Source organism: Trichechus manatus, unplaced genomic scaffold, assembly GCF_000243295.1.
Source record: "Trichechus manatus latirostris isolate Lorelei unplaced genomic scaffold, TriManLat1.0 scaffold00142, whole genome shotgun sequence".
NCBI lineage: Eukaryota > Metazoa > Chordata > Mammalia > Sirenia > Trichechidae > Trichechus > Trichechus manatus.
In genome coordinates this window covers 1,882,972-1,897,435 of record NW_004444078.1, presented here as the reverse complement: position 1 = coordinate 1,897,435, position 14,464 = coordinate 1,882,972, and the positions used below count along the sequence as shown (strand labels likewise).

The 14,464-nt window shown below is 32.3% G+C and overlaps 1 protein-coding gene and 1 long non-coding RNA gene across 13 annotated transcripts in view; one reads left to right on the top strand and one right to left on the bottom strand.

Moving 5' to 3' along the window:
• The window catches only part of GLS (glutaminase), an 89,172-nt gene that overhangs the window by 41,897 nt on the left and 32,811 nt on the right, over positions 1 to 14,464 (top strand). For 9 of the 12 annotated variants that reach the window (XM_012558168.2, XM_023739860.1, XM_023739864.1 and 6 more), the window contains 5 exons: positions 942 to 1,008; positions 1,574 to 1,624; positions 4,284 to 4,460; positions 6,476 to 6,607; positions 7,656 to 7,748. In XM_012558168.2, coding sequence (XP_012413622.1) covers positions 942 to 1,008; positions 1,574 to 1,624; positions 4,284 to 4,460; positions 6,476 to 6,607; positions 7,656 to 7,748 — 520 coding nt within the window. Of the gene's footprint in view, positions 1 to 941; positions 1,009 to 1,573; positions 1,625 to 4,283; positions 4,461 to 6,475; positions 6,608 to 7,655; positions 7,749 to 8,770; positions 12,807 to 14,464 lie in introns of those variants that run through there. The other 3 variants (XM_012558169.2, XM_023739861.1, XM_023739862.1) reach the window with 2 other exon arrangements.
• Positions 13,357 to 14,464, bottom strand: part of LOC111822237 (uncharacterized) — a 4,664-nt gene continuing 3,556 nt past the window's right edge. Inside the window, exon 2 of the long non-coding RNA XR_002825527.1 lies at positions 13,357 to 14,449. This is a non-coding gene — a long non-coding RNA (uncharacterized LOC111822237). The remainder of the gene's footprint in view (positions 14,450 to 14,464) is intronic.

Here is a 14,464-nt window from a genome sequence, read left to right as displayed (position 1 = left end):
ATCCAGGCTTTGTACCAGACTTCGCCTTCTCTCTTCTCTTCCCATTCATATTGGAAAACTTATCCAGCTTCTCTCATGTTTAACCATACCTCTCATTCCATTCCTATCATGACTGCACAAGTCCAGGTTTTCTGCAGTTCTCGTTACAGTAGTCTCTTAATACATCACTCATCCTTTCTTTTTCTCCTTTCCTAAGCTGATGTCAGAGTATCCTTCTAAAATATAAATCTGATAAGGTAATAGCGCTGTTGGAAAGCTTTCAGGCTTTTATTTTGCAGGCAATCAGGAGACATTTTCACTCTTTGGCATTTATCAGTCTTGATAATGTGGTCCCAGTCTCCTTTTTTAGTTTCATGTCTGTCCAGTTTTCTCCATGAACCCTGTGTTCCAGATACATCAGAATACTTTTCATTCTTCAATGAATTTCTGTCTTTTGTGCTTTTATAATTTTGTTCATGCTACTTGAATTTGCCACTTCTTAGGCTCTCTCTCCCCTGAAATCTGTAAATCCAGTGAGTCCTAAAAGTCCAATTCATGTGTCCCTCTGTCAGTGAAATTTCCATGTATTCCCTCAGTTGGAATTGATTGTTTATTATATTTTTGAGGGAGCCAGAGGATTTTGCAATTTTTCAATGTATTTTAAAGGTGTAGGATATTTGATTATTTTTAAATTAACTTCTTTATTCATTAAATATGAGGACTAGAGTTTATTTCAGTCCCTTTACAGCTGAAAAAAATTAAAGCTGAAAGAATTGACATGTAAATGACTTGCCTAAGGCCACATAACTAGCATATTGACAGAACTGGGCCTGGAACCCAGCACTCCTGAGCAATTTAGTATTCTTTATATTGTACTTTGCTTTACAAATTGAACTGTAGGATAATCACATTTTTACAGAAAGGAAATAAGTAGAACAAATGTTTTTTTCCCTCCCCTCCAGGTTTCAGTCCGAAAGAGAAAGTGGTGATCGGAATTTTGCGATAGGATATTACTTAAAAGAAAAAAAGGTTTTAAATTTTTGCTTCTATTTCAAATTATTCTTTTATTTAGTAATATATAAAGATAATATGCTAACAACTCAACAATAGCCATTAAGCAACTGCCCGTAACTGTTCAAGGTGCGGAGGATTTGCAAAGCAATCTTGAGTCAGTGTTATCAAATTGTTAATGTTATTACTAAATTGCTTGGTATCTAACAGTACTTCGAATATTTGACCGGTTATATTAATACAAATTCTGCTTGCGGTTTAGGCTTTTTTTTCTCCAAAAATATAATGCCTCTCTGTTGTTGTTGATTACTTGATTTTTTTTTTGTTTTGAGCGGCTGGTCCAATAACAATACATGAATTATGAATCCGTTTATCATTGTCAGTTAAACTAAAATTTATATGATGTGATGTAATGTTACTTTATTTTTCGTAGTTATTTCACGGTTACATGTGATTTTATTTTCAGTTAAAATGAAACATTTGTGTACATTTTGAATTTACTTTTCACTTCTCCTTTTATTTATGTGCACATATTTTTTCCCCTGTGTTCTTGTATTTTTAACTGCCTCTTTATTTTTTTCAGTGTTTTCCAGAAGGCACAGACATGGTTGGTATATTAGACTTCTATTTCCAGGTAATTTACTTTAACTATATGAACTGTGTATATAAATGGGTGTGTCACATTTTGTAGAATATAGATGTCTCTGAAAGCTTAACTCTAGGCCAAGAGAAAATACATTTCCCATGGACTTTCAAAAAACACCCTCCTGAGAAAGTCCGATGTCCATGTCGCCTAAAAATTCATGCCTCAGTGTAATAAGGAAAATTTTTCTGAAATGGTATATTTAAGAAATGTCAAAAATAATATATAGTCCCAGAAATTGGTTTTCTCTGAACTCTGTTTCATTAGCTTGTAAATTTTCTTTAGGAGAAGCTGTTTGTTTCTTTATCCCATATAAAAAAAAAAAACCTGTTGCTTTCGAGTCAATTCCAACTCGTAGCGACCCTGTAGGACAGGGTAGAACTGCCCCATAGGGTTTCCAAGGAGCAGCTGGTGGATTTGAACTGCCATCGTTTTGGTTAGCAGCTGCTTAAACCACTGCACCACCAGGGCCCCTGTTTCTTTATCAGAGGGCTCATATTCAGCATTGTGAAGAGGCAGTTTCTTAGCTGACTTGTTATCTTTTGTAAATTGATTTATTAGTACTATAGTCTGGCTTAAGTAGTGCTAGGAAAATAAGTGTTTGTTTAGTTCATTTCTGCCATCACATAGTAGGTTTTCTTCTAAGATAGAGTAGCTCTCCGTATTGGTAGAGGAGGAACACTTACATAATAATCTGCTGTGGTATTGAACTCAGTTTAGGATAGCCTTCCGGAACACCCTTCCACCCCGATATTTTCAGTTCGGTTCATTTTTATAGAATTTACACCATTGGTGCGACTGCACTGATACATCTATATTGTGAAGCTATACAAAACAAAACAAAACCCATTGCCACTGAGTCGATTCTGACTCATAGTGACCCTATAGGACAGAGTAGAACTGCCCCATAGGATTTCCAAGGAGCGCCTGGTGGACTTGAACTGCTGACCTTTTGGTTAGCAACGTAGCTCTTAACCACTATGCCGCCAGGGTTTCTGTGAATCTATAGAGTAGGCCACCTTATTGGCTACTTTCTCATTTACCTTACATTAACCTATCTTTATTTTTAAAGATACTTTAATTTTAGCCTGTCAGTAATCTTATAGAAGATGTAAGAGAAGTTAGTAATGAAGTAGATTTTGATGGAAGTCAGGTCATAGTTTGTTACTTGCCCAAATGAGTGAAGAACTAGAAATATACCAGCTAGATCTATCTCCTCATCCAGTGCCCTTTCTACTGTGTTATTTTAAATAGTAAAAGGTGTGAGCAAAGAAAATAGTATATAAATCTACTCATACTGTCAATGTGAAGAACCATAAATTGAAATCCAAAGATTATTAATAAAAAATTCAATATCTAATCTGGCCACTTTTAACCATGTGACCTAATTTCAGTTACTGAGCCACAGTTTCATTATCTGTGGCATATGTCTGACCTGACTTCCCAGATTTACATTGAAGATAACGAGATGATATGTGTGAAATTACATCGTAAACTGCAAAGTACTATATGAAGTGTAGTATCACTTTTATCCAATATATATATTTTTTTCCCTAGCCCATAGGAATTTTTCTTCATATATTAGTTTCTTTTCCTTTGGTGTACTTATTTAACTGTTACAGTTTAGGTTCTACCAATGTATCATGAAATTTCTGTACTTCAGGGCAAAAATCAAGAGACAACCATAGAAGCCATACTTACTTTTTTTAGAGAAGGGCAGTATCTAACTGAACATTCAACAGGGTATCAGGAAGTACCCTTAAGATGGGATTCATCAAATTAGGTGTATGTCACTGTCTTAGTCATCTAGTGCTGCTCCAACAGAAATACCACAAGTGGATGGCTTTAACAAAGAGAAGTTTATTCTTTCATAGTCCAGTAGGCTACAAGTCCAAATTAAGGGTGTCGGCTCCAAGAGAAGGCTTTCTTTCTCTGTAGGCTCTAGGAGAAGGTCCTGGTGATGCATCAGTCTTCCTTTGGTCTGGGAGCATCTCAGCACAGGAACCTCAGGTCCAAAGGATGCGCTGTGCTCCTGGCACTGCTTTCTTGGTGGTGTGAGGTTCCCATGTGTCTCTGCTCACTTCTCTCTTTTATATCTCAAAAGAGATTGCATTAAGACACTAACCTTGTCAGCCTCATCAGTATAGCCTCATCACAGTGATAGAAATTACAACACATGAGATCACATATAATCTTAACATAGTGGTAGAGTTTACAACACATAAGGAAATCACATTAGATAACACAATCATACAATACTGGGAATCATGACCTAGCCAAGTTGCTACACACATTTTTTGGTGGACACAATTCAATCCATGACAGTCACCTTATGAAAAACAAAATTCCAGTTAATACTAAGTATTAATTAGGAAGTGATCTTTGGAATTTAATTGGTATTTCCTTTTAAAAAATAAATTATTTTGTGATTAAAGCAACATTTGGGCAAATCAGGATAAACATTAAAGGGGCTAGAACTTTGGCCAGTTGAAATCTTTGGATTGTCTTCATGTTATATTTAAAAATCCCTTTGGAATAAAGATTTCAGATTTGTATGAAATAGCAGATAAAGTAGATTATTTTAGGAGTCAAGTTTACTAAAAGTAGTATGAACGTAAATTTTCAGAATTCACTTTTCTTCCTGTTTTAGCTATGCTCTCTTGAAGTGACTTGTGAATCAGCCAGTGTGATGGCTGCGACACTGGCTAATGGTGGCTTCTGCCCAATTACTGGTGAGAGAGTATTGAGCCCTGAAGCAGTTCGAAATACACTGAGTTTGATGCATTCCTGTGGCATGTATGATTTCTCAGGGCAGTTTGCTTTCCATGTAAGTAATTGTTTAATCTTGATTTTCTCTGACAAGAAACTAGTCTGGACTGGTTCTTTTAAAAATACAATTTGAACTTTGCCTATAAGGCTGTACGTTAATTTTTGAGAGACTTTTTTTAAAGGTTAATTTGTTACAGAATTGTTAAGTAATACAGTTAAGCAATCTCTCAGATGTTGTTAAGTACTTGAAATTTAATTTATAGAACCTCGTCACTTCTACTATTAAGGCATTCCAATGTACAAGGTTATTTTTAGTTGTTAATGTTTAGCATTATGGCCATTGCATACCTCAAGAATTCCTTAAGTTCAGAAAGAGTTCATAAATCTGTTGTTTAACATCTTGGGTACAGCCATAAAACCAAAACCAAACCCATTGTCGTTCAGCCAATTCCAACTCATAGTAACCCTATAGGACAGAACAGAACTGCCCCATAGGGTTTCCAAGGAGCAGCTGGTGGATTCGAACTGCCAACCTTTAGGTTAGAGCTGAGCTCCGAGCTCTTAACCACTGTGCCACCAGGGCTCCAGGTACAGCCATAGATGTTTTAAAGGACTTATAGTATATTAACGTTAAAACTTAATAAAAAAAATGTACTTCTTTAATCTCTGTTGTGCATTTGCTGCTTGTGAAATGTATAATCCATTACTGTTGAGTCGATTGTGACTTGTAGTGACCCTATAGGACAGTAGAACTGCCCCATAGGGTTTCCAAGGCGGTAATGTTTACGGAAGCAGACTCCCACGTTTCTCCAACGGAGTGGCTGGTAGATTCGAACCACCAACCTTCAGGCTAGCAGCCAAGCGCATAATCACTGAGCCACCAGGACTCCTTTATAAAATGTATATAGACTTTTCTTATTTCATTCTGCTTATGTCAAGTCATAATACACTTCTGAATATTTTTTTTTAATTTGAAAATCTTCATACATACAAAAATAGGGACATTCATTTAACAAATCCAATGTAGCCATCACTAAGCTTCATTAATTATCAATACATGACCAGTCTTGTTCATCTGTATGTACACCTACTTTTCTCCTTGACTTACCATATTTCAGTATGTAATTCTAAATGAAAAGGACTCTGTAAAAAACATAACCTCAACACCATTATTACATATGTCAAAAATCTGAAATAAAAATCTTCAATATCATCAAAATGTAATGTTCATATTTCTTGGATTGACTTAGAAATTATTATTATATTTTTTTACAGTTCATTTGACTTGAGGTAGTAATAAGGGCTATGCATTGTGATTGGTTGATAACATCTCCCCTTATTTTCTTTTAATCAATAGGCCTCCCCTTGACTACTCTCTCTTTTTCTTGTTATTTTTGTTTGAAAAAACTGGGTCATTTATCCTGTTTCCCACAGTCTGGATTTTGCTAATTACATCCGTTCCATTGTCCCTCGTATTTCCTGAAAACTGGTAAATTCGAGTCAGGTGTTTTTTTGTTTTGTTTTGTTTAATTTTGTACAAAATTACCTCATAGGTGTACTTCTTTCAAGAGGTACTCAATGTGTGAATGTTAGTAAGCCATCAGTGAACACTACCCTGGTGACATTAATTTTGTCTTTTGTTTTGCAAAACGTAAACTTTAAAAAATTTTTGAAGAGAATTAATTTGAATTACCATTTATCTTTGTTCCTCAGACTTTTTTTTGGCAGTGTACCACACATAATCTTTTGGGAAGACATAATTTGTCACGGTTTTTAAGTTGTAAATTATTTTGTTTAAAATAACTTTTTATATTTAAAAACAATACATGTTTATTTTAGAACAATTAGAAAATATAGTCAAGAAGAATAAAATAAAAACATCCATAGCTGCATAATTTAGATATAATCTACTTTAACTCCTTGGAGTATATCTTTCAAAATACTTTTAATGTTGAAATTCTGTTTTATGGATATATACCATAATTTATTAACTAATTTCCCTATTATTGGACATAACTTTTTTTCATTTTAAAATGTTGACATGAGTGTCCCTTTTTTTCAAATTACTTTCAGGTTGGTCTTCCTGCAAAATCTGGAGTTGCTGGGGGCATTCTTTTAGTTGTCCCCAATGTCATGGGCATGATGTGCTGGTCTCCTCCTCTGGACAAGATGGGCAACAGTGTTAAGGGAATTCATTTCTGTCATGTAAGCATATTTTCTTAATGAAAATAATGATCAAATAAGTTGAGCCAAGCATTGATTTTATTTTTTACCCATTTCCATCGTTGCTTGATTCTTGGCGCTTTGCCCATGTGCCAGTTACGGGGTAGTCACAGGGGCTTTTAGGAGCTTCTGGTTGCCTCTATCAGACAGGTCCATATAATCATTCTCGTAGAAAATTATATTTGTTTGATGTTTTAATTTTCATGGTTGTGATTAGTTTTCACTTTTCAGAAGCTCAGCAAAAGATTCTAAGGTTGGAGAAATAATTTAAAATCCAACATAGTTTAAGAAGTATTACAATTTATTGTATCACCTTTAATCTGCATCATTGAATATTTTCATTCATAAAGTACATTTATATATATTTGGAGGAAGTAGTACTGCCTTTATATACATTGCTGAAATTTAATTTTAAGTGTTGATTACAGGTGGATGGGAGGGCTATAATCAAAACGATCCGACTGTGCTTAAGAGTTGTCGCTATTGTTGACTAGTTCTGTATTTTATTTTGTCACCCAATTCTTCCTAATATTTCAGTATCTGGTTTTATTTATATTTAGTACTTCCTAGAGCATACCTTGAGTACCATAATTTTTTCCTCTGACTTTTTCGATTAAATTATGATTTATTTTTCAGTCTTCTAAATTTTACAAACTAGAGAATGACATTGAATTGCATATAAATTATAGTAGCTTGTACCAGAATACTGTATTTTTATGATGATTTACAGTTTTTTGATAGATAAATTCTTTCATTTGGCCTATTATTTTAATCCCCATTTTATAGAATATGAAAGTTAGACAGTTTGAGTGGCTGAAGTCTAGGGTAAGCAGTCTTCTCAAAACTTGTGTGCGTGTCTTATTCTGATTTAGTTCTCTTCTCAGTGCATCACGCTGCCTTACTAACATGCAGTGGTGGTTTCCATGAAATAGTTAAGCTGGACAGTGTTAGCACAGTTTGTTACCATACAAATAAATAATAGCCAATGAATAGCCAATTCCTCATACCTGTTCTGTTTAACTATTTACAGGATCTTGTTTCTCTGTGCAATTTCCATAATTATGATAATTTAAGACACTTTGCAAAAAAACTTGATCCTCGAAGAGAAGGTGGTGATCAAAGGGTAAGCAAAATTCTTATTTAGATTATTATGTAATAACTTTTTTAAGAGAGAAATGAGATTGCTTAAATAAAACTTAGCTTAAAGTTTTTAGTGGCCTCATACCTTTGCTAATCACAAATGAGTGTAAACAAATTGTTGACATTTTCATCCTGAACCAGTAGTACATAGATATTAAATTTTGCTGCTTTATTATTTAAATTAGAGCTGGGCAGCCTAGCGGCGGGGTCCCTCCTTCTTGTTTTCTGCTATTTTAAGCAATATTCTTAGAATTCATTCTGTGTAAAGAGGTCACATTGAAAACTGCTTAGGCTATAAATTTAGCTAAAAAGAAAGGCTTGGTTTTACTCTTAATATTTGCCAGTTATAGTTCTGAATTGAAGTTTATTTTGACTTCTTACTCCTGTGTGGATGGTTATGTAAATAGAGAAAGGTATTATAGTATTAATTAGAGACCTTATGAAGCCTCATAATGAATTTTGTAGGCTGTTGTAGAATATTTTCCTGTAAAAAATGTTTAATGCAATATTCCTGATACTGTTACTTTAAAGTCATATTTGTTTTATCATCAGTGAGGTTAGCTTTGTATGATTGTGCATACGTACTCCTTTTTTGTTTGTTCTTTTTTTCTTGGAGCTAGTATTAAGAATTAGAACTTAAATTTCAGGGACAAGAGTTTTTGGACTGTATAGTTCATTGGACCAAGGGACTTACATTAAGAGTTTTTATTCAGTTCCTCTGCATCCCATATAGAAAATGTTTATAGTAAAATTATCTAATTAAACTTGAAGCTAATATGAAGCACTTGTAAGTAGGAAATATTTTTAATACATGCTGAATAAATTTTTCTGTCATTAATTCCAATCTAAATAACTTATGATAATATATGAGAATTATGCAAAGCCCAACAGAATAGAAACTTCCATGGAGGTATACATGAGTAACATGGAATAAAATGTCAAATGGTGGTGGGTGAAAATGTTAACAGATTTTAATAACGTTCATTGAAAAATACCGTTTTATAGCTTGGACCTTTTCTTCACTCAAGTGCACTAATAAATTATGTATGTTGCTTGAACAACTAGCATTCCTTTGGACCATTGGACTATGAAAGTCTCCAACAAGAACTTGCTTTAAAAGAGACAGTATGGAAAAAAGTGTCACCTGAGTCAAATGAGGACATCTCCACAACTGTAGTATATAGAATGGAAAATCTGGGAGAGAAAAGCTAAAGAAAGGAGTTGTAGTTTCAGAATGTACTTCATTTAAGCTTTCAGTCATCTTTAGCTTTTTTGCATACTAGAAATATTTATTTGAATTTTTTTGTGTTCTCAACCTTGGGTGCTGGAGCCATAACTCTTTTTTTTATTTTAATTTTGTGTAAAGATAATAGATTAAAAAGTGGATTTGTTGGTCTTTTAAAGAGTATTCACAAATAAATGAAATTGCTTTATTTTAAAAAATACAAAAAGAAAAAATTTTAATTTTTTTCTTGATGTAGTTAAAATTTTAGACTATGTAGTCAGATAATTTCATTTTAAAATAATAACAGAAAATTGTAATTTCTTAGATTAAAAGCTCCCACATTGAACTTGTGTTTTACTGCATTTCTTTTTTTTCTTTTCCAGTTTTAAAAACAGACATGATGTCCATAGTGGCAATAGAAAGTAATTTCTATGCTAAATATATAACTAAAGAAGGAAAAATAATGAATCCCAAATTATTTTACTTAAAATAGTAGTAAATTGTAAAATTAGCTTAAATTTACATTTATACCATTTTTAGTGATAGGTTAGCTTTAAATTTTTTAACATTCATTTTCAATTTTATCAAACATCACTTGGGTATTTAACCCTATTAAATATAAGTCATCTCCTTGGCCTTCTTACTTTGTAACTTCTATGCTCATATGTTCTGTCAGAATTGCTATATACTGGAGTGTCTCACATTACTCAGACATTCCAGCCAAAGAATTTTAGATGTGAGGTAATGACATGTTTTATTGTTAAAAGACTATAATGGTTAGTTACTCAGAAGGAAAGACAGTGTCTTCAAGTGAAATGTTCACCTGAACAATTTTATTTTCATATTATCCACTTAACTTAGTTTCTGTTATATCTAAGTATGAATGGCAAATTTTGGTTTTTAGCTTTTAATAATTTTATTACCTTATAATTTCATAAATGTTAGCGCATATTTCTTTTCTGATAACCTACGATATCTCAGAGTTCTAATTTGAATTCTTTTAGAGTATTTAAGAAATGAATTCAGTCTGAAGGTAGTAAGTATACTACTGAAATATCTTCTAGATTTGAATCTTTTTGTTCAGTTATAAAAATGCAGTGTTGAGAATCAAAACGTGTTTTTAAGAGAAGAATTTTAGGCTCTACGCAACATGATTTCAAATAATAATTCACAGTATTTAAAGTCTGTCTTGGCAAAATGATTGTAAAATTCTGTAGTATCTATTCACACTTCTTCCTCCCTCCACATACCTCTCTGGTTTACGCCACAGTTCTTTCAAGTGTTTTTTTCTTTCTTTCTTTGTTTTTTTAATTCATTTTTAAACTTGTAAATTTTTTATTTGCGGATTGGGAATTAGAAGGAGAACTTGATAGTTTTTTTGGATCATGGCATGTATGTGGTAGGGCAGAGTGTGTAAAAAAGTAAATATAGTGTAGCAAAAAAGATTTCACTAGGTAATTTAGGTACTAGTGTAAATACAGATATAGAAAATCCTGATCATATGAGGTTTTGAGTTAGAGGACTATGATGTTAGGAACAGAAGTTCTCTCCCAAAGGTGCCAGTAAAAAGCCTTTTGGGCTAACTTAAGTATTAAATTTATATATTTAAATAATTAGGTATTGAGTTTTAGAGGATTTTACCAAGGATTCCAGGGTTACTTGAATGATGTCCTGTACAGATTCGTATCCTAACTGGATGATCTAGTTTGGACATTTACAGTAGAATGATGTTTCTTCATGGCCTTGCCACTGCTGTACGTTTGGACAGTGTCATATTTGTAAATATGCCAGAGCTGTTTGTGGTTTGGGCAAGTGAATGTCTTAGTAGTTCAGAAAGAAGGCTTTGATTTTTTCCCTGTGCTCTAAATTCTAACGTTTTGTTTTCATTTAGAGGTTGGTTTTACTTTATAAAATGAAGTGATAAAATGACTATTATTAAGACATAAAGTAAATTGTCCTCTGAATAACAATTATATTTAATGTTTCATATTGTGTGACTATTTGTTTAGATTTCAAAATTAGGTTGTTAATTTGTAGTACTTCTAAATGCTTAAATACATACTTACAAATGAAGTAGTTATCTAAGCTGTTGTGTTTATAGGATGTTAGAATGGCCATCTAGAAATTAAAAAATGGACTTTTATTGTTTTTCATTGGAGGAAGGAATAAGTGGAAGAAGGAAGAAATTGTGAATAGGCTCCCAAACATTACCTTAAAAGAAAGAAAAACTTTGCTAAATTAAAGGACATCGTTTTGAGTCCTTTAGTATTTTTAATACCTTTTCAAATAAACTTCCTGAAAAGTACTCAGTATTGTTGGGTTTAATTAATTTCTTTTATGCCATTACTAATTCTTGATATTCAAGCATTTAGAAGTTAGCATATTTGTTTTACTTTTTTTTGGCATCATAACATTTCATTTGAAATGCAAATTATTCCTGAAATACTTTGTTTTCAGCATGAATGTTGTGCATTTTATCTTAGTGTTTGGATTAAAACATTTGTGTTGTTTAGCTTTCTTTCATTTGCTTTGTATATTTAATGATGTACCTTTTATTTTCCAGTATGCCTATTTTTTGTATTGTACAATAAATTTATTTTAAGCTGATTTTATTGTTTTTTTTTTTTTTAAATGAAAAAAACTCCAACATTTTAAGTACAACAAGCAATTGGAATTTTAACTTAGAAAAAATTATCCATTATGAAGATACTATTAAAATGTTTTTAGTGAATTCTGAGACTGTCATGAAGAGAAACTAGAAATACTCAAAAGGACTTCATTTGATATATATAATTTTTTTTAATGCAGAATAGTGTTGATGGGGCTTTTGGGGGGGTGCATTTTTTATTGGATGTACTAGAAGTATTTAAATAAAGACTTTTTTCTAATTTTTTGTTGTTTTCCATTTGATAATTTTTTTTAAAAATATAGCCCTATTTGCAGGTTCTTTTCTGCTTTCTGAGGAGGAATATTAATTGATGTTATTTACTGTATGACCTTATTTTATCTGTAGTTGCCTAAAACTTAGAAAAAAAAGTATTGGTAAATCAAATGAAGAGTATCATAATATTGCTTTAGACTAGAACTGTTAATCCTAGTAGAATTTATATTGAGTAGAATATAATATAGAAATTCACCTTAACTGTATTCTTAAGGGATTTAATTTTCAGAAGGAATTTAGTGTAAACCACTGAAGGATTTATGTTTAAACATAGTTCATCCTTTCTAGATTATTGATGTACTTCCATTTACCATGAATCTTACTTTTTTTATAATATTAAAATTGAGCTAGAAAGTAATCTCAAAGGTTATCTGGTGCAAACTTTCTGCCCTCTTCTTTTTTTGTTCTAAAGACAAGAAAACTTCCCATCTTAACAATTTAGTTATAGACGTAGGACTTCTCTCCAAGTTACTTAGCGCCATGCTGTCTCTATTAGCAATATTTACAGTTGTTTTTTGTGTTTTCCATTTGATCAGGTTGATCAGTTTTGTGTTTTTCTGTGGAGAGACTTGTTTGTTATGTATTTTTTATGAGAAGCATAATTGACAATAGTTAACAAGTTATTTAGCAGACTGATTATCCCATCAGCATTATTAAAACTACTTAATTGTATTTTTCTAGTAAGCAGCCGTATGTCAGTTATTAAAATCTAGTAAAGTTAGAAGTGAATTTTGCAATTAATACAGTAATTCTAAAAATAAAACATTACCCTGGAACCTTTGAAAGAAAGTAAATATAGAAATATGGCTCTAAAAATAAATGATACACTACTGGCTTTTTAAAATAGATTCTTTTGAGATTAGGTTAAATATATAAGCAAAAAGATGTTAAATAAGCAAAAGGCTATTCGAGTTCTAAACAAATGTTTTCAAAAGGAAAAAAAAAAGGTTTTTGCATGTTAGCTTTCCCCAGACATAGAATCTATGCAAAATATCTAGCTCCTTCCCTTGTTTTTGTTTGTTGTTTGTTTTTAGATATTTGGATGGCCCTATGAATGGCCCCAGAATAAGACCCTTGATTTGTCTGCGTATAGTGCATGTTGTCTTTAGTATCAATCTCTACTTCACATGAATTTGGGATTTTTTTTTTTTTTTGGCCTTGTTAACTTTCTGAACCATTCAGTTAGTTTAAGAAGGAAAAATATATATTGCTATTTCTAAAATGCATTTTAATTTTTTAAAACCTTTGTCGGTTTTAGAGGAGTCCTGGTGGTACAGTGGTTAAGCACTTGACTGCTATCTGAAAGGTTGACAGTTCCACGGGAGAAAGATGTAGCAGTCTGCTTCTATAAACATTACAGCCTTGGAACCCTATGGGGCAGTTCTACTCTGTCCTGTAGGGTTGCTATGAGTTGGAATCGACTCAGTGGCAGTGGGTTTGGTGGGGTTTTTTTGTTTTTTTTTTTTTTTGCTTCCACATTATACATTATTAGAATGATGCTGAAATATTCATACTGGGCCATTCCATTATAAAAATAAAATTAAAATCATAGTCTTTAGCCTGTTACTAAACTTCTCTTTAGTCCCAAATTAGAATGACCAGTTTTCATTATTTTATGTGTACCTTTTAATAATTCACCACTAAGGGGCAATTTATAAAGTGTCCTTTGAGGGAGTAACGTAAAACTTAATCTTTAAGTCTTGAGTTCATAGTTCATTCAGTGAGGTTAATGATGTTGTATAAAACCATGGTATAAATTATTGATTGAACTCCGTCCAAGGCCTATTTTGTTATTTCTCATGGTCACTCAAAAGGAGCCCTGGTTATGCAGTGGTTAAGTGCTTGGTTGTTAACCAAAAGGTCAGCAGTTTGACCCATCTGCCTGTCGGAGAAAAGACCTGGTGATCTGCTCCCATAAAGATTACAGGCTAGGAAGCCCTATAGGGTCGCTATGAAATTGAAAAACTCAAAATATATCATTTTAATTTTAATTATCCTACTTTCTTTTTCATTGTTTCAATATCATAGTTCATTTTGGGGTAAAAATTAGATAATTTAAAAAATTACAGCTATTCATGAAATGAATTTTCATTTCCAAATCTTCATATTACTAATATATTCATTTTTTAATCTTTAAATAGTATTGACATTTGACAATCAAGTTTTGTTTTTTTGATAGAAGTTTTAAAAATAAGTGTTAAAATCCAAACTTCTTTTCTTCAGTATAATGTAGCTTACTGTTGATACTTATTATTTTCATTGAGCCTTGAGTACATTTACCTATTAATCCAGGTCTATATGTAAGATATGTAATTTAAATAAAGAACTAAATAATAGGTTTCTACTTTGAATATGAATAAATAAACAACATTTTCTGCATAATGAAACTTCATTAACATCTCTTGACTGAAATTATAGGACAAGTGTTGATTTTGTTAAAATCCTGTGGTGACTAATACTATTCACCCTCTCTAATCATGCCAATAAAAGATCCCTGCCTTAAGGTCTCTTTTTTTACCTGAAAGAGACACTT